The sequence below is a fragment of the Anas acuta genome, chromosome 1 (assembly GCF_963932015.1).
Source record: "Anas acuta chromosome 1, bAnaAcu1.1, whole genome shotgun sequence".
In the NCBI taxonomy this organism is placed as follows: Eukaryota; Metazoa; Chordata; class Aves; order Anseriformes; family Anatidae; genus Anas; species Anas acuta.
The window spans coordinates 82554367-82575001 of NC_088979.1; the positions used below are offsets into that span (position 1 = coordinate 82554367).

At 36.2% G+C, this 20635-nt stretch overlaps 1 protein-coding gene across 17 annotated transcripts in view; it reads right to left on the reverse strand.

Annotated features, from left to right (window-relative positions):
- The window catches only part of KDM6A (lysine demethylase 6A), a 150747-nt gene that overhangs the window by 40517 nt on the left and 89595 nt on the right, over window positions 1-20635 (reverse strand). For 5 of the 17 annotated variants that reach the window (XR_011097577.1, XM_068685617.1, XM_068685640.1 and 2 more), the window contains exons 8-18: window positions 18924-18958; window positions 16693-16758; window positions 15379-15472; window positions 10361-10487; window positions 7571-7669; window positions 6980-7199; window positions 6285-6419; window positions 5685-5840; window positions 4940-5035; window positions 2226-2330; window positions 1204-1599 (exon numbers count right to left, since the gene is read on the reverse strand). Coding sequence is in view for 16 of the 17 variants with exons in the window: in XM_068685617.1 (XP_068541718.1) it covers window positions 1204-1599; window positions 2226-2330; window positions 4940-5035; window positions 5685-5840; window positions 6285-6419; window positions 6980-7199; window positions 7571-7669; window positions 10361-10487; window positions 15379-15472; window positions 16693-16758; window positions 18924-18958 (1529 nt within the window). In the remaining variant the exon portion in view is untranslated. The remainder of the gene's footprint in view (window positions 1-1203; window positions 1600-2225; window positions 2331-4939; window positions 5036-5684; window positions 5841-6284; window positions 6420-6979; window positions 7200-7570; window positions 7670-10360; window positions 10488-15378; window positions 15473-16692; window positions 16759-18923; window positions 18959-20635) is intronic. The other 12 variants (XM_068685656.1, XM_068685661.1, XM_068685714.1 and 9 more) reach the window with 7 other exon arrangements.

A 20635-nucleotide genomic window follows, 5' to 3' on the forward strand; every position in this document is an offset into this window, starting at 1 on the left:
TCTGAATACACACAGAGCAAAGATGCGATGCGTACAGTAAGTGGTACTACAAGCTCTCCTTGGATCAGTTACCGAAACTTTCCAAACGTGCATTTTAGAAGCACCACCTGTACAGAGGTCATCTCCTACTGCAGTTTATCACGTGCCTATTTTATGCACACTAGCACCACAGGCAGCTAATATTAAGCAGATACATCTCTAGTCAGTGCAGAACTTTTAGACAACACAGAGGAAAGAGAACAATGAATTCTAATGCAAGCAACAGGTAACCAAGCTTATAAGCCACGTAAATAACATTATTGACATAAAGTTTTTAAAAATCACGTTATAGTGCTCTTCTACTTTTGAGTAACACTGTACATGAGATACTCCTGTATTATCTCAGTTTTTGCTGCAATGTATATGAAGTTAAGTAGGCATGCATGTACATGTCTCTAATTCTCTAATTCTTCAACGTTAGACTAAAATAACATGCAGTAATAACTAAGCAAGAAATTTACAAAATTTTGAGGAAGAAAACAATATTCTATCAAACTGTATTACCAATCTGGTAAAACTGAATTATATCATTATGATATCTTCCTCCACAAGACTTGTTAGGCCCACAAGGTAAGTCTTGGAATATAGTCTTAGAAGACAGACATTTAGGCTGAAAGTAGAAGATAAACTCCATCTGAAAGTTCCAGCACACACATACACAAAGTTCCCTTACACACTTTAATCACCATGGATTTTTACTGACAGTATTTTTTCCTGAAAGTAACTGTGTGGGATTGATTGCTACATGTTAATTTTGAAAGATTATACGGAAGCAAAATATGGGTAATGATTATATCATAATGACAACGTAATGACAAAAATGACTACAACATTCAGCTTTCTGTGAAATACGCACATTCCTACTACCCTAAAAACACAGTCCAAATGTTTTACACTAAAGAAGCAACAGTAAGACGTACAAATACTTCTTGGTAAAGAAATTTTTCTGGAAGGGTAAGAAGTTGAGCAGTATGCAACTGCACTCTTTGGTTTATGATCATTTTCTTTATCTTGAGAGTAGTTGATTTAATGCATATATTTCACGTGACAAAATGCAACAGGTAGGTTTAACCCACTGTATGTTTGACAAATGACAGACTTCAAATGACAACTTGCTTATTAAGCCTTCCTAGCATGCTGTACTAGCAAACTGGGATTGCATACCTGAGTGGAGTTAGATAGTTGGTTTTTCCACGGCTCCTCTGCGCTGCTGGTCAGGTTTGTGCGGTTATGAGGTAGAGAGAGTGCGTTTCGCTGCAGGTAAGGCACGTTTCCATTACTTCCACTTTCTGTTATGTGATTATTGCCTATCAAAATAGTGTCTGTACTACCCAGCGTTCTTGCTGTGCTGCAGGGAATGGGGCCTGCTGGAAAGGGTCCATTAGCCATAGGCTGCCCGGGGCAGGCCGGACGGATTCCACGCTGAGCGACATTAGGCACTCTGGTTAGAGCAACCTGCGGCTGCTGACCAGAGACAGAGTTTGTAGGCAGTGATGAATCAGCTGTTGGCCCGTTAGGAATTCCAGTAGATCGTACCTGTGCAACTCCTGTTTGTCTCATCTAATGGAAGATGAACAAAGCACAAGAACATTAGTCACAGAATTTAAGAAGTAAGGATCATACAAGGCTTGTGTATTTTATTGCATATGGCTTCAGCTTTATATTGATTTTGACATCCTCCCAGTTGCTTTTGAGAAGTAAGATGACTCATGCTCACAAATGCGCTGAATGAATTTTAAGGTAAAGCTATCGGCACACTTTTCTTCTAGGCTCTTCAGTTTGAGCGTTAGCATTTTACTGCTAAAGCTGGACACTAAGAGAGAAAGAAGTGAACAATGAGAGCAGGAGAGATATGCTGTAATATGGCTTACTACAAGTAAGTATTTTTCAACTCAGACTGCTTTTAGATGTATCCACTCACTTTAGTTTGAAAGTGTGGCTTGAAAAGTTTTACATTCTCTGGTAGCCCTATAATAAAACACAACTAAAACCATTAAGTTTCAACCAGTAAGCCACAATTAAACTTTATACAAAAAAAAAAAAAAAAAAAAAAGATGATGACTTAATGTAATGTAGTAAAGGGCATGAGAGCTCTGTACAACAAAAATTCTTAAGAATCCAAGAAGCATAACAGACACCATCATCAATAAAAGTTTTCTAGAACAGGAAAATATTTTTGTTCTCACCTGCTGGTGTTGCTGCATCAAGACAAACTGACTCTCCAGCTGTTCCAGCATAAGTTTCTGTGCTGGATTTAAATTATTTCTGTTTGCACGCAGCTGTTCCAAGTGCTGAAAAAAAAAACAAAACCAACAGTACAGTTCAGAATCATTACAGTTGTGTGCAAGTTTTACTAACTTTCTTGCATACATTACTAAACATTTACTACAAAGATTTGCAAAGCTGAAAACATGATCAAGATTTCTAATGCAGACTAAGACATATCTCCTTATACTATTCTGTAATGAAACCTTATTAGCAGTCACTAAAACTACAGAGACTTTCAAAATTATTTGAGTATATAATATTATCACTTCATAAAATGAAGTGAACTGGTATTGTAAAAGAAAACTACTTTAAAGCATGATTATATGAAATTCTTATTATCATTATGTTTTAACTATCTTTGTACCGTCCTGTTCTTTTATTAGCGTCGTTCAGCACAAAGTCAATTCAACCTATAGTCACGCATCAACACTTCTCCAGAAAATATGAAGAACTCAGAAAACTATTTAACAATTACAGAAAGCGGTATCTTAAGATACAATCCTGACCTCATTTTCAACTGAAATTTAAGTATTTATTACTAAATGGCTAAAAAGCACTGATTTTTGTGTTCCTTTGAAACACACACCTTTATTCTACCAATAAGACTGCTTTAAAGAGGTATGACATGCTGAAGCTGTGAAACACAAATGGGCTATCTGAGAAGGAAAAGGATGTGTGTGGAATGGAGGTCAAAAGTTGCACTACGCAAAATGTGACATACAGATATTTCTATTGTTTTTAAGTACTGAATTATTTTATATCATTTAAGTCCCTTTAAAAAAAAAAAAGGAAAAAAAGGAAAAAAAAAAAGAAAAAAAAAATCAGAATGACCAAATCAGGTTTGCTTTAGTTGGTTTCAGGTCTGCATATGTAATTTTTCTACATCCTTCTCATTTCCTTTGCTTTGATTATGTTGTATTAGTAACACATACATGGTAGTGATGTATTAAATGAAATATGGCTCGTTCTACTTTGATTAAACATATTTGCAAAATGTGTTTCTAAAAAAATCCAAGGTTGTATGAAAAAATGGTTAAAAACAGGTTTATGCTGAACTCCCTGGATTAACAGTAGCTTCCAAACTCTCTGGATTAACAACCCCTCTGTGAGGCACTGCAATGAGTAAGACCGATCCAATTATATAAGCGACTGTGAGATGAAAACAGGGTCTCCATGGGAGTATATGTACTGTGCATATAAACAGAAGCCAAAAACTGTGTTCTGCAGTTGTTATTTTGCCTTTTAGAAGACATCTAACAGGGCAGCAGGCATCAGGAAAACTGGACTGGTCCCAGTGCTACTAAAGGCATGTCTGCACTCCCCTCCCATGCTATGGGTGCAGAGGTTTTGTGGACAGCAGTGCTCTTACTGCCCATCAGCTCTGTGAAATCAACACCCATCCCTCCTCCACTGGCACGTTGCAGCCCCAGAGGCTACTCTGCAGCCACAGAGTCCTTTCCCCATCTGCTTTTGTTAGCTGGGCCATTTGGGACGTGCTACGTGCTATACCCAGCCTCTGAGGTGCCACTTTCAAAAGGCTGATTTAGAACATATAATAAACTTTTTATTCACTTTCCCCTTGCATCATATCCTCCTGGCTTTCCTATTTGTGTGTGCTGGAACCTTGTCAAACTATTGCTAGCAAATCCATTATCCCATGCTTAGGGAAGCCTATTTATGCGGCCGCTTAATGGTGATGAAGTTGGATCTGGAAAAAGGCAAAACTGTAACAATGCCTGAGAAGGTGAAAAAGTAGTAGAACATAAAATAAGACAGAAATAATGAGAACGCATGAAGAGAGAGAAATGCAAAAGATAAGGGAAGACCAAAGCAGTGAGGGATGAAAGATGGAGGGAAGGGAAGGAGAAATTATGCAGCATTGTACAGCCAGCATTGTTCAGATAAAGAAACAGCTGAAGATCTATATTGGGTGCTAAGGGGAATACTGCTCAGTCAATCAGAATGCCTTCTGTCTCTGCACTGTGTTCCCTTTTATTTTTCCTTGTATCCAAAGCAGTATCTGTGATACATGGGCGAGGGTTTCCAGCTACGCCTGATTTTCAAAATCTGGAATTCCTGCTGAAGCTCACTGCAAACCCTCATGAACTGAAGAGACAACAAAGCATCATGACAAAAAAGACCTTAAGCAATGTTTCAGAAATAAAAACTAGCATTTCATAGAAATATGTTAGATTTGATTTGAATAATCCCATTTTATAGAATGTGCAAGTTTGTTTATGCAGTTTGATACGTGAAGCTACCTGACAGGAAAAAGAGGATGCTACGATGCTTTTACACCTCCTTCAATATCTCCCACACTACACTGAGAAGCAAAATTCACTTGGCTCACAAGTGTCACAATTTGCATATCTATCTTTAAAACATCATAAGAAAAAAGCATTACTGTATGTTCTGACTTACATTATAGAATTCAAACAATGCAAACCTTCAGTTTCTACCGATGATTATTTCCTTATATAGCTAATCTTTCAGATTCCATTGGGAATCCATAAATACTAACACAATGTGTATTCTTTCTCATTGAATATCAGAAATGTGAAACCCGAAGTATTTTTCTCAAAAGACAGAAAGAAAAAAAAAATCAAAGCTTCTGACCCTTTAACATATTTACCTGTAATTTCTGTGGTGTCAAGCACCAAGAATGAATTTGTTGTTGTACAGGAGGATGTGACACTGTATGGCCACTGCTCCAAACATCTGAAGTATTCTGAGAGAAAACATTATGTTAAAATGCTTGACTTCCAAATGGTTAACATCATTTTTTCATATCTAGATTTTATCTTATGAAAGAACTAGTCATTGTTTCAAGAATAGCAATATACACAAAATATACTAAAGAACACCAAACCTCATTCTACCATTCCCATACAGAACCATAGCAATTAAAAGGAAAAAGTAAATGATTTCTAATACCATGAGAAACAATCAAATCAAATTATGCAATTAACTTAAAGGTACACTAGCGTTAAAACTGAATACTTTTATCTACTATAACACTATTACATGATGATGAAACACTTGAATTCTAAATATAAGCAAAGGCAATAGACAGGATGACATGGTTGTCTCCCTCTCTATCATCAGACTACCACTGTACTTTTTCACTTACACAACTATGTAGTATAGTGCCAGCAATCTGCATTGCCCTTTCACACTTCCTATCTGAACTGTAACCTCCTTATTAAACATATCACTGAAAAATGTTCTTTATTTTTTTTTTTTTTAAAAAAAACATTCCCCACCTTGATGCCAAAGGATTGAAATTTACAGCACAAATTCTGTGCATGCTGCATCACTTTAGTGCATATTTCCATAGAATTTTGGTAGGGGGCTCTTTAGTTCATCAGGATATATACCTTTGTTGGACTAGATGTTCTTTTCCTCTTGGCAGGACTGGTCAGGTCATCTACTTGGCTAGAAGGAATCATGTGTAGTGGCAAGGATTGCTGTGAAATTGGTGTTTGAGTGAGGCCTAGTACAGGTTCAGTATTTGGATGATGAGGTTTACAAGCCTAAGAATCACAGAAGGAAGACAAAAATATGGTTCTATATATTCTTAGTCGTTTCCTTTAAACTACATATTTTAACAGCCCACATATTTTAAAAGGGCTGAGCAGATATTCTGAAGCCGATCTCAAAAACTGAAAAATCAGTTTCCATATGGTCATCAATGGAGGAATGTGTACCTTTCAAGGGATTATTAAACCACTGCAGCATTTCTATTTAAGATGAAATCTTTTAAAATCATGAAAATCCACAAAGGTTCTAAATTGGTACCCCCATCTTTCTCCCATATTAGAGGGAGCTACTTCTCGATCTAGTATACCTTTGCAAATAAATCAAAGGCTTTTCATTAATAAAAGCCAGTCCTGCACTCCATAAAATAAGCTTGACCACTACAGATTGTAAAGAACCCTTAAAGCTGGGCACCTGCAGAACATAACCCAACTTCTCACCTGCTGTGCTGTGTTCATGGCACCCTGCCTGGAGGTAAGCTCTGCGGGGATTGGTAGGCTCCATGCCTCCTCAATACTAGGAAGTAATTTAGTTTTATTCTGTAGACTACCTTGTGGAAGGTTACACAACTGAGCCTAGGAAAAATTATGTAAAAAGCAAATTTAACACAAGCCTACTTTATTAAGAGCAAGTCCATGAAATCTTCCTATATGCTGTAGCTAATTATGTCTTAAAGAGAGGATAGATTTAAAATTTGGGGTTTTAGAAAGGTGCTAAGTATAAAGAGGGTAACCAGAATATAAACCTTTGTGAGAATCAGAACAAAGATGAGCTCTGGATTCAGAGGTCTCATAATTCTTTTTTTCTGAAATTGCAAACAAGAGTGAAAGATAGTGTGTGTGTGTTCTCTCTCTACGTTATGAGAACTTAAAAATGTAGACAATACAAAGAAAAAGTGAAGTGATGTAAAACAGTATGTATTAATTAAATGTGCAAAATAGAGTTTATAAGGAATTAAATTTCACTTAAAAATGAAGAAATAAAATATTACAGGCTATGATATGCTTACAATACATATGAAAACAGGTTATACACACCACAAACAACTGCAAGTTAGATTTGTGTGCTACCCCTCCCCTCCCCTCTGATATGTATTTGGAAGAGTATTTCCCGCTTCTTAAAACTTTAGCTTTACCTGTAAATACTTTATCCGTGCTGCAAGTGCAGAGGTATTACTACAATTTTTGCTCCTAGTTGCATTTAAGTAGCATTTAATGGCATCCTGAGGCTGGTTGCAGGACTCATAGAGTGTGCCTAGGTCCATCCAGGCTGCAGCATGGCCATGGTCCAATTGTACAGCACAGATATAGGCCTGTAAAGCATCCATAGGCTGATTTTGCTGTTGATACAGCACACTGAATAGAAAGATTAGTGAAGTTGAGAATTAATAACAAAGTCAAAATACAATGAAATATACATATCCACCCCACAGCCCTTAATAAACTTTGCTGGTATATAAAGCACAGCAATAAGCATAAACAACGTATTTACAAAATCTTAACATGCAAAGCTCATACACAAAGCATATTCATTATTTTTAAAAATTGAGAAAGCAAATATAAATGTAATATTTAAACTTCAGATCAGACAAATCTGATGACAAAGGTAGAAATAAAAAAGCTTTATGGTCCACTTGAGAGCACAAAGGAGTTAAAAAGCTGGTTTTCTTCATTTATATATATGCATTAGCATTGAATTTCACTGTATTACCCTGTTTCATTCTTACCCTATAGAACACCATGTATCTGCACTTGCTTCTGATTTATCAATAGATTGCCTATAAGATATAAAGGCATCCTGAACTTTCCCAATACTTGAATAGCACCTGGGAGAAGAAAAAAAGAACTTTGGTAATATTTAAAGAAGTTAATCAGTGAGGATGGCTTACCAAGACTGGTCTGATAAATGTTAAATCATGCAAATACATACTCATCTAGATGAATCCAAACATTTGCTGTTTCTCAATGCTGGGCACAAGCAGACTCAAATTTCATTGTCAACATACATTACAAACTGTTTATTTGAGAAGTACACCAAGAGCTGTTTAAACCCTAGCTTGCTGCATTCATAAGGAAAGCAGAAGTCATATTACAGTTTGAAGAGCTACATTTGTTTTGTTTACAGTATCTCAGTGGTCAATAGGGAAAATATTTATCTACAGATAGCATTTTAAAGAAACAATTACACTACCTATTTCATGAAACTTATCGTAATAAAATATCATCTTCTACAAGGAGTGTTTCATGATCATTAAGAGATAATGACTAATTCAATCAAGATGGTCCTTGACTGCCTTGGAAATTTCTTATATGCATTTCTCATATTTCAGTAAGATTTCAAGTAATGAACAACATACCAGTTTTACCACATAGGGAGTCCAAGACATTCTCTAAAAAACCCTTGCTTGTCTGGATTTTTTTTTGTGTTTTCTTACTTGAATATTAGCTATATACTACAACTTCACAGGTATTCTGGCATTTTAGCAGAAATATCAGGTCTTGAAAGAGAACTACCATTATACCACAGGGAATAATACCTACCTTTTAAAAATGAAAACCTTCAAATAAATAAAATATTAAAAATGCGTATGCGTTTACTAGGTTTGTTTGCAATAGCTCTTATTCCTCATAATGTTTGTGGTAAGTTTCCTTCTTGGAAAAAGAACTCACAGCTTTCAAAGCAGATAAATAACAAGAAAACATTTATTCTAGTAAAAAATAATATCGAAGCAAACCAGTACAGGTGAAGATCCATCAAACATGCTACACTTTGGTGTATTCTGTATATTATCAAGGCTCACTAGAAAATACTCTAATACCTAGTGGTACTTGGTCTAAAAAGACACATTAAATCTCAACACAATGTTTCAGAAGATCATGTTTATCGCAGTCTAACCCAAGTTCCAATAGGCATGTTGAAATCTGTCTGATTAACAGATACACAAAGACTCCAATTAGGGTAACACTAACATTAGGCACCCAACAAACCTTAAAAAAAGGTGGTGTGATTTTTATTTTTTTTGGGGGAGCGGAGGGAGGGAGAGGGGAGGAAGGAGTGGATTACATTGGGGTGGAGGTTTATTTTTTGCAAGTTATCTAGGAAGCTAGCCTTAAATCAACATGCTACCCAGTTTGGTGGAAGGCCAGAAGAGGAAGAAATAACACAAGGGAATACACAGGGAGAGAGAAAAAGAGGAAGAGCAAATGCACAGACAGACCAGCTCTGTAACCTTATCACTCTCCTTTTCTCCTGCCAGCGTATGGATTGGAATAATGAGGCACAAACATTTCAGTGTAGAGTGTAAGGGACACTTCCACTAGGTTTTCTCTTCCCCCTTTTCCTCCATTCCTCACCCTCATTTGTATGGTCCTAGGTTTCACTCCAACCACATTAAAGCCGAAGCACAGCAAGACCACAGCAGCTGCCCACGATACTCCACAGAGCCCTGGCTCTGCCCTGCTTCTGTGTAAGAAATCAGCTAGCTCTAGCCACGTGGAATGGGACTTCAGAGGAAAAAAAGAAATAACAGGATTTTAAGCCAGTAGATGACAAGATGAGCCAGACAATCCCTGGCTAGTTTTCCCTTTTCTCCCCACTCCTACTCCAACCTGCCCTTCACACTCACTCCCTGTGCTCTTCCCTTAGCCTGCAGACTGCTGGGTTAAAAGCCCTGTCCTAAAGGACCAGCTGCAGGAACATAACTAGGGTGACAGAAACAACAGTGTGTTCTAGTTGTGTTTGACAAGAACCTCCAAGAAAGTGAGCTGGAAAATACAGAGGTTTCTATGTAACGTATTTCTCAACAGAACTGACCCATGCACATGTGGACTTAAACTGTCCTCAATGCTTTCAAGCTTATAGAAAGCAAGTTGGATTGTTATTCTCCAAAACCCAAATATTCCAAGAGTTGCTGCTAGCATGTTCATAAAGCACCTCATTTTCTTTAAAAGGAGACCAAGAAGAGTCATCAAGTCGATACGATTTACATCTTGAAGTGAGTTAATTTTAAGTGAAAAATGCTGTGCACAAGTAGAGATGAACACAATACATAAGTAGAAATTAAAATAGATCCACCTGAGCTATCCTGGTCTAATATTTAGTTGTAATCTATTCTGTTTGCAGATGAATAGACACCTGAGAAAAGTATCTATACTTTAGTTTTGAAATTGTTGAGACTAGAAGGGGGATTTTGACAAAAAATAAACAGGAATAATCAGAAAAGTAAAAACAAGCAGGGGAGACTGACATTAGTGTAAACTGAGTAACTACAAAAAAAGCAGGACCACTTAGGTAATATAATTAATTTCAACTTCTAATCTATATTCATCCCAAGTATGTCAGCAGCTTGTCTTTCTATATACTTTCCAGAAAATTAGGCTTTAGTAGATACATACATCTTTTCCCTTCATTTTTCATCCAAAGCTGCTAAGGACAACATAAAAGATATCTCCTAATAATCAGTATCCTCAAAGAAGCTACAAATACAGTTAGGAGTGTCTATAAAGTCATCTCTCACCTTCCAAGGAAATACCAGGATTGACCAGAATTTGGATCCGCTTCTAGAGATTTCTGGAGATATTGTATAGCATAACTTTCCTTGGTTGCCTTGTCTCCAAGCTGATCCACGGTGTGATGCATCCAGCCTACAGAAAGAATCCATAAATGGCAGAAGTGAAATTCTCCAAGACTATTTAATGCTTTGGCACAGCAGGATATTGACAGCTTTAGTTCCTCTTTAAAAATAGGAGTATGAAACAATGCTATTGCTTACATACACTATTATGAATGAAACTTTTAAAATTTACTTTTTATGTTCTATACTAAAATTACAGGATGAAAGGACCTAGAGTGAAAATTACTTTCAGGTGGTTTTAAAACGTTTTTGTTTAAAGCATTTTCTACAAGATTAGAAGCTTAACTATTAACCACTCAATCTTCCTCTATAAAAAGTTAACTTGAAAATGTTAACTCCTCTCTTCTCTGAACAGAGGCACCTTTCCTGTTGTGAAAAATGCGTTACAGGGAGAACGGTGGTATATCTATTATCTGTATATTATTTTCAGCTTAACCTTTCCTTCTAAATGCTGATATTCATCCTATATTTGCACTATTCCCCAACTGAACATCTGTAAGAAATGCTGTATCTCCACTTAAATTTTTCATATGTTATCATCTCATTGCTGTAACACCCTTTCCTTTTACCTTGGCAAACAGAATCACCTCTCATCTGCAAACCAAATCCTGCTAAAAAGATAATTTTATTTTCTCACCTGACCACACAATATCCTTCCATATCCTTCCCTTTTTTACTTACATTAGATAAATTATTTATCTCCACTTTAATAGCCTTCAACAATCTGTGCCCCCAAAACATCTTTTACATGCTATTAAGGTACATCTCTGCTCTAGCAATGATGTAAGACTTGGTTACCATTTAAAATAAAGCATCTTTATCATCTACTTAAGCTTCTTCCTATCTGCCACTGCGCTTCAATGGAATCCCCTTTAAGCAGTCACAAAGTTATCCCACTGCTGTTAGTATCATGAGTACAAGGAAATCCTTTGTAACAGGCTGCTGACTTGCTGAAGTCTCAACCAACCACACTGGTCAATAATGTCTTGCCGTTTGCTTAACCTCCATATATTTGTCTTAGTAACCCATTGCTTTTTGCTTAACATTTGTAAACTCTAAGGTATGACAACAGACTGTCCCTATGTTTCTATAGTACCCTGCTTAAAAATGACCCTTTGTGAAATACTTTATCAGTTCAGGCAAACCTTGGCTATTTTATGAAAGTTTTAGCTACAAACATTTGTACACACATGCACTGAATGTCCATTTAAAACCCCTATCCACTAAGCTTTAGCACCCTAAGCTTATCCTTCATTATACTGTCTAACTACATAAACATAATATCATTTAAAGGATCAGAGTCTGCCTGCCTCATCTGAAATGCAAGATGAAGTAAGCAAGGCTGAGAACTGAACTAATGAGTATTTGCAGCCTTACTTCACTCTCTGACATCAGACTACACCTTAAATACCTTATTCCACTTCTATATGTTTTATATATGTATTTTTTTTTCAATTCCATGGGCTTATAGCTGATCAACAGTCACAGCGACACTTTTGCAAATGGAAGGCAAACTTCCAAGCTTTAAAAAATAGGCAATCTAGGAGAAAATTTTATCTGCTGAACAACGTTTGCTCGAGGTGTTTTAAGAAGTTTCCAAGTCTCCACTTGGAAACCGTGGTCAGGAGGTTAAGTTTGAATATTTCATGGACTGCAAGAAATACCAGGTTAGAAGTCAAGCGGTTACAGTGCTGACAGAAGAGCGCTTTATCTTGTCTGGAGATGGATCAAGTCAAAACATTGCCCGTCAGGGAAAAAAAAAAAATAATAAAAAAAAGCAGACATTTTTGCAGAGACACATAATATATGCAACATTCTTTCATGGACTTCATAAACAAACCACAATTTTTATGCAAATCCCAGGTCAGTGAAGTTGTTAAGCATATAGCAAATCTTTATGCTTTAAGAAAAAAGGTTTATGTGAGGGTGGTAATCTGAATGCACCTGCGCAATTGTATAGTAAGGAAAAAATGTATTGTGTGAAGTGGTAGGCAAAGCCCGAGTGAGATAAAGGTAATAAATAGCTCAGGAAGCCTAAACGTGGGTAAAACAGACATTAAATATTTTCCCAAATCTTCCCAAGTGTTGTCTGGTGATGCCTATTTTATGCTTAATCTGAACCTGGCCGGACTGCGAGATAACACGCTGTATCGTCAGATCTTTGCTGGGGTTCACTGATAAGAAACAAGAATCTACTTCCAGGAGACAGAAACGAGAACTAGCAAAGCCTATCTAGTTTCACTGCTGAACCAAGTGTTGCTTCCTGATTTTATCTGCCTACCTGAGGAGAGGTGAAAAAAGCAGAAGGCAAGAGAGGGAGAACAAAGTTTTCTACTAGAACAGCACAGGTAAAAAAAAATGGATCTCTCTTTTCCTCATGCATAAAATGGAAGAACATACAGAAAGATGGCAATCTAAAAATCCTGATAAACTGATCCAGCTTCTCCTTTGCAAGACCTAATTCGAATTGTCAACTAGAATAGTAAATACTCTTCTACTTCTGGGACCTTTTCAACATTACAATCAAAAATGCTGATTTTGTCCACGTTCCAGGCTCGTTTTCAGGAGTTTACAATGTAATTTGTAACAAATCACCATGTTTCCTCTGCAAGAGCATGTTCCAGCCTGGCTCATGCTTCAGTTGGTTTTACGCCTATCAATCATTCTTGTGCTGAACTTACAGCAATTGCTTTTTTCCCTGAAAAACATCATCTCAGGCTCCGAAGAGATGAGCCTCTTCCCTATTTTACTATCTCACAATGGCTCATCCAATTATACAGACACCTCCTAGGAATGCCCCCAGACAAAAGTTCTTGGGAGGGTGCTTTGGGAAAAAGCAGATGCTTACATTGTTCCTACACTCCTCCTTATGCAACTGTTAATTACAATTGGAGAAAGAATACTGGGACAGATTTGATCTTCAGTCTCATCTGGTACGGCTGTCCTTATTTAATGTAATTTTAGGCAAAGTGGTGAAACGAATTATTGTCTGGAAAGCAAATGAATTGTGGTAAAAAAGAAGAAACAAACTGTTCTTATCCAACTGCACAGATCTTCCTGTTACATCTATCGGAACTAATTAGCACGCATCAGCTCAAACACATACATAATTCCTTGAGAATCACAAGCTTCTCTTCCACAATGACCTGTTTTGGAGACCAGCAACAGGAGCAAAGTTTTTAATAATTCTCCCAAACAACATCCGAACTTCCCTAGATTTCAACTCTTGCTCAATAAACATTAACTAGCCAAGGTAAATAAACAAAAGGTATTTTCATGCCAAAATAATTTTTCTGTTTGAGTAAAAAAAAAAAAAGTTAAATATAGAAATCCAAATACATTTGGATTGTTTTTTGTCCGTAGCATTCTGGCAGATGGCAGGTATTTTCTATTATTTTTTCTAAGCAGCACTGTACCACCCAGACCATGCTTCCTTAGGAGGTGTTTTATTATCAGTTGCTAGAACCCAGATCTGTGATAAACACCACACTGATAAACAGGACTATTAGCAGCAAAGAGAAAAAGAAACAGTATTGTTCCTTGAATGTTCTGGTTAAAACCACTCTGTCCCTTCCTCCACATAGAAGCTACCCCCACTATCACAACCAGGTGCCCTGTGCTGATTGAACAGGGGAAGTGAATCCAGTTTTTAGACAGCACTGCTCTGATTAATAGCACGGAGACCTGCGGTATGATATCATGAATACAACCATGCCTTTGCTTCTGGTCTAGCAACGTGGCAAACAGGGTTGCAAAAGCATTGGTCAAGCTATTTTGGGCAGTCTATCTCTTGTTGATTTTATGCGTAGCTGTTCTGGATGAAACTGTTGACAATTTATACTAGGTGGGGTAGTACCACGTTAAAGAAAAAAAAATATTCAAAAATAAAAAAATTAAAGGGGATACTTAAATGTAAGGAATGCTGTCACGTGACAAGAAGATCAGCATCGAGATTCCAGCTGTTTCATTTGTGATTTCACATAGAAAAATCAAAAGCTAAACGGATTAGCCCACTCCAAATACATACACAACCAGCATTACAAGAAAAAAAAATATTATTGTAGCCGTAACTTAGTACCGGGTACTGATTTGAATTAAAAAACCACTGTGTGAAGGAAAAAAAATAAAAAGAAAAAAGAGATGGGCATAAGCAGGCTAAATTAATATTTGGAATAATAAATTAGATGAGGAACATGGAGAAAGTGAATGAAGAATTTGCACTGGATTGAATAATTTTAACAAAATATTCTGGAAATACTTTTAGAAGGCATATAGAGCAAATGTAATTTATTCTACCCATCCATTACAAGTTTTTGTCTACAAATGATTTATCAGCTTTCTATAAATATGGGAGATGACAAATTTTTAAAAGGTAGTGTTTTTTCACTTTTTTGGTAGCTTCTGTTATGGAATCTGATGATAAAATTTTAGTTAGAAGAGCATGTTTTTTATTAAACACTAATAATTATGAAGAAAGAAAAGGGAAATTTTTCATCTGCAGTGTTCTCCTATTCTGCAGCAGAAAAGAGTATTTTGGTTTACTGCCCTTAACATGGCTGTTCAAGGGATGTTCCCCAAGGCAGAATTCAGAATTCAAAGAATACAGAATTCTAACTACTGTACTCTTGGCTCTGAAAGATCACCTCCTCATTGCCCAAAACCTGTAGCACAGATACTGCAGCAAGTCTAAGAGCTTTTTAATTTTGTAAGTTTAATTAAAATATTTCCCTTCTCTCTTATTTTGTTAATTATCTACTATTATGTTTTCTATTTTGGGTGAAAAACTCACGTATGATACTCAGCGTTTAAGACTCACTTTGGAAATGGAGCCTTAAAACACTATTGCTGAATGCAAAGATAGAAAAAACAAACACAGGAAAATAAAAGTTGATTTTACATACCTAACTGCTGTAAGACAGTTGCTTTTACTTGTGCAGGAAGGTTTTCGATCTGCAAAAGTTGTTCATAAGCTTCCTTTGCAGAGTGATACTTTCTCTGCAAAAGGAAAAAAGTAAATTGATTAATCATAAAGCTTACAATAGATCACCAATAGCAACGATTTCACAGCACTGACAGCACACAAACACATTGACAAAAAAAATCTAGAACTTTTTTCTGCATACAGTGCATATGAAAGCTTTCCTGAGTGACGTATATATATGTTAAGAGAATAACTTCCATGAAGTATAGTATTTAATATAAATTAAATATTTAAAATATTCAAGGGAAAATTGTAAATTGTTAAATTTGGTCAGCTCCTCATACATGCATTATTCTTCTTATACTAAAATGAACATACTGCTTTTTAAGGGGAATGCTTGATTGTGAGTCTACATCTGAAAAAAGAACCTACACAAATTACTCCCAGGAAATTCGTAACAGAAATGAAGATCATCAGTAACTGGTGGCTGGTATAATTTTGCATCTCCCTTCTCTGTGCTATATTTGAACTGCCTTTCCAATCTATTTGTTGTATGGTAAGAGTCCCACCATATGTAGAATTAAAATATATCCACAGATTATGCCTAGAGAATGACAGCATGCACTCTTATTATTTGCCATATAGTTTGGACGTGCTTAAAGCATGGAAACGTTCAATTCTCAACTCCCTATATAAACAGGACTTGAAACAGAAAACACATTTCCTAGGTTAGAATCATGGTCTTTATTAACTTCTGGAACAGTATAAACTGCTTTGTGCACATTAAAGGTTAAGAATTCTTGATTTTTATTTTCTATCTTTTGGTAAGCGCCCACATCTGCTTATCTTCATGTTACCTTAACAATAACTTGTTTAAAGTGAACTTATTCTAAATGAACTTATTCTAAATTCTTCTGTTCCTCCTCTCCCACAAAAGTCTAGAAGGTATAAAGTTGAAGTCTGTTAGAACTGGTAATTTATTTTTTAAGTTTCTAAAAATTCTACACTATACATATATATGCGTATTTAAAAAATAAAAATAAAAATATACTTTCAGATAATTTAACATTGGACCTCATTCTGGCAAACAAATGAAGAGCATATGAAAATAAACAGGGCCAACTAAATACAAATCATTCTGACTTAATTAACATTTTTTTTTTTTATATGCAAAGAGAACACAGTACTGACTATTGGTGTTTTAAAAGGGACAACTGATAAGAAAATAGACAACCTTGTTGTTTTTAAAACCTTAATCTAGTCAGGAAGAAAAATTAAAGCAGCAATTACATACTTTCAAATGGAACAAGGGGAAGTTGGTAGAAAAGGTTTTTAATTGGTGTTCATGAAATGCAGACAACTGGTAAGAAAACAAATAATATAAATAAATAAAATATCCATGGCTAGCAAAATAAAAACAATCAGGAAAAAATTTTAAATTTAGCATTGGGAACAAAATTTGTAGTTAATGACTATGAAGGATAGGCAAATGAACAGACGTTCACCATACAGCATGACAGCAGGGTCAGCAATCTGGATGTAAAACAGAGTATCTAGTAAAACTAGGATCTCCACTTGGAAAAAGATGTTTGCATACTTGCAAGGATGTAGAAAGATCTAATGGCATGTTTTCCAAGTCTAGAATAATTTTTACTTTTGTTATTTGTTGTATTATTTACCTTTTAGAAATCTGTTTACATATATACCTTCAAACGTTACTGAAAACTGTCATAATTTGCTTTTATTCAGATATTTTAATTCCAAAGATTAGAGTATACATCCTTGATATTTGGCTGCATCACCAATAGTCTTAGAAATGGGGGTTGGGAGTTAAGCATCATCATCATCATTTTTCTTTAGGAACTGTAGGAGCTATTACCCTGGAGGGACTCACTGCCAGAGATCAAGTTGTAGAAACTAACATTAAACACCAAGAAAAACCATGGCTAGTTCTTATCAGCACCAGGCTGTTCTCTTGTTCAGAATGAATCCACTTTCTGATTGAGCATCAGAGAGGAGCTCATTTTCAAATATATGACAGGGTTCACAGAGAATTGTAGCACTATGTCCTTTAGAAGATATCAAACATCCAGCCTCACTCCAAAAACACCTCTTCGCTGTGTCAAAGGTAATATTCAGAACCACGTCAAGACCCCTCATGGTACCAAGTTTCTCAAATTCCAGAAAAGAAGACGCCCCTCAAGGAGAACTCTGAGGCAAACCAAGTCTAACAGAAGTATGCACTGAAACTTTTTGGCTCTGACTTGCATTACAAGTTCCCGTTGCATACAAATGCCAGACAGAAAACTTAGCTTGAGCATTTGTAACATTGGTCACACTAGTATAAGGCACCTGGCATGGCGACCTGAGATTTTCTACTTTCTGCTTTATTCTGCCAGATCAAAAGAACTAGCGTGTGGGGGATGCTTTGTTATATAAACTTGTCAGATGTGCTCCAATGCTCAAAATGAAATCTGGCTGGTGGCCAAATAAAAAGTCTTTCTAATGCTTTACAGAGCCACAACAGTCCAGGAAGTTTCTTAATGGTTGTTTGGGATGGGGGATTTGGGTTATTTAGCTTTCCAAATTCATATATTCTACTGCACCGAAAGAGCTCAGAAGAAAATACCTCGTTCAAATCTACCACTTTCATTTATAAATAAGTACCTACTTAAAGGCATTTTTCACCGTGCCATCGAAAGACAGCACTTACTTTATCAAGCTACTTTTCAATAGACTGAAAATGTAGAATTTGTCTGTCATCCGTTTTATTTACAACAGTTTTTGTTTTCATGTCACACCTCTTCCTCAGTCATATTATACCTATAAACATGATAAGAGAGTATACAATCTACAGTCATATGACTAGTCAGCCAGGTTACAAATATACAATAGCTGTTTCAGTAGCTGCTTGGTTTTAATTTATTTATATCCTGGAAGCTCAGTGAGTGCTTGGTAATTTCCCAAAAGATCCATCTAAAAAACTCTGCGGTGGGATTCGACACAGAATTAATAACACAGCTTTATGTGCTATTGTCCTCGGATCTCACATGCTCCTGTCACATGTGTCTAGTTAAATTCGAAAATTTCATGTCAAATATACTTAAAAGGCACCTGGGTATCTGCTTAGACTTTACCATGTGTGAATGCAAGAACAATATAAATATATATGAAATGAGAAACTATGTTTTTTTTTTTTTTTTACATTTATATGCAATGTATCTATTTAAAAAATAAAATAAAAAACACGCATTACCATGTTAGCCAAAGTTACATTTTGTTTTTGTACCCCACTTAGGAGACTAGTGAATGTATGTTTAATAAAATAGCTACTTCACTTTAGCATGAGTCCTCATGCATGGTATTTTCAACTTAACGGAAGTAAATAAAGTTTATTCTGCGACTGAAGACTTGAGCCTAACTTCAATTCACAAAAGCACCTATAATCAGCTGGAGTCCACAAACTGATTATATCACGTAGTTAGAAACTTCATAACTCATTATAAAAAAGAGCTTAAAGCTTACCTGAATTTCATATAAGTGGGCGATGTGAAACTGAACTGTAAGAGGGAGAAATCAAAATTATTAGTCATAATGAATGACATTAGAATTACATTTTTTTTCAACTGAGAGAGAAACATGTTTCAAATTTACCAATGCAAAACCAAGGCTAACTACATTTTGAAAATATAACAGTATGTAAACACTGATATTTCACATTTAATAAAACAGAACTGACAGAAAACAAATGTGTATTCGAGCAAAGCACCAAGACTGCAAACATAGTGCAGAAAGGCAGTCCATGGATTTTATTTGTATTGTGAAATGCTTAGTCCATTAACCTTTCAGTAAAGTTAGCAATAAAATCTCTTTAAGCAGAGATGCACAATGACATAATATAGGTAATGTTTGCTGTACATAACCAAGTTAGAAACAAATAAGAAAATATCTGTGTTTAAGCTAAGGTCAGCTCATTTCAATTGCACAGAATTCTTTCTCAGAGCTACAGAACAGTGTAACACAGAGGTTACAGGTAATTTGGGGCTCCAGGTTTTCTCCCTGGGTCACAAGGGAGGGAAGAAGATCCCTCTGTACACTGTGTTGTCCTTCACCATAAAAGAAGGCACCCTACTGCATTTGAGAAACCAGATCATAATGAAATGTATCATCTAAAATTGTAATCAATTTTTAATAAACTTGTTGTGTTCTTTGCTAAAGGGCACATAACACCCCCATTTACGTTCACCGTATCATCAAACTTCATTCTGCACTGGTGAAAGAGAAACCTCTGCTTTTGTTTTAGGGAGTTCATTACCTAAAAAATAATCTTCTTTCTTCCCCCCCCCCATAGCAAAACCTTTTCAGTGCAAATCTACAAAAGAAAGCCGTACCTTGCAGGGGAAAAAAAACATAAAGGTGTCACATTAGCGACAGCCTAAATAAAAAGATACGCTGGGTATTTAAACACTTCTGCTAGGAAGACAGTCGCTGTACTGCTGTTACTCACACAGCCCTCTATAGAAATAGAAGGGACGGGATTAGGGCAATCTGAAGCATTTATGTGACAGTACCTGATACCTTTCCACTAAGTGGTACTGAAGAACCTGACAAATTATCTCTCGTTCCTCTTCTCTCTCTTCCTCTGTGCTTGCCAGGCACTGTGCCCAAAACCATGGGACAAAGCAGCCCTTATGTGGGGCCGTACCTCTACATAAATCTGGGGGCAGAGGAGGAAGGTGGGGGAAGGCTGAGGAAAGCCTTACAAATATTCAGAGATACAGTGAAAACTAACTAGGTCGGTGAGAAACAGTAAGAAAGAGCATGAAATAAAATAAGGAATGATATGGCTGGTAGAAAACAATAAGAACCTACTGACCTAGTAAGAATTCCACAAATAATTTTACAAAATTATCTGTGCCTGCTCCTGATAAGTGACATACTTCGCAGAGGACTTTGTAGTGCAGCTGGCGCTTGATACCGAAGCGGCCAGCAGTTTCACCCGTGTGAACAAAACCCCTTTCATTACCCTTGCTGACAGAATATTCAGAATTTGAATTAAGAAATAGAAAAATGCTTTTAATTATTTTATCTAATGCTTCTAAACTTACTCTTAGGAGGCAATTCAAACTCAACACCAAGTGCAGCATGAAGGTACCTTAAAAACTGTCTGGCTTTTAATTCTTACGGACTCCAAAGCACGCAAGAACATACATTTATTCCTGCATATAATTCCACTA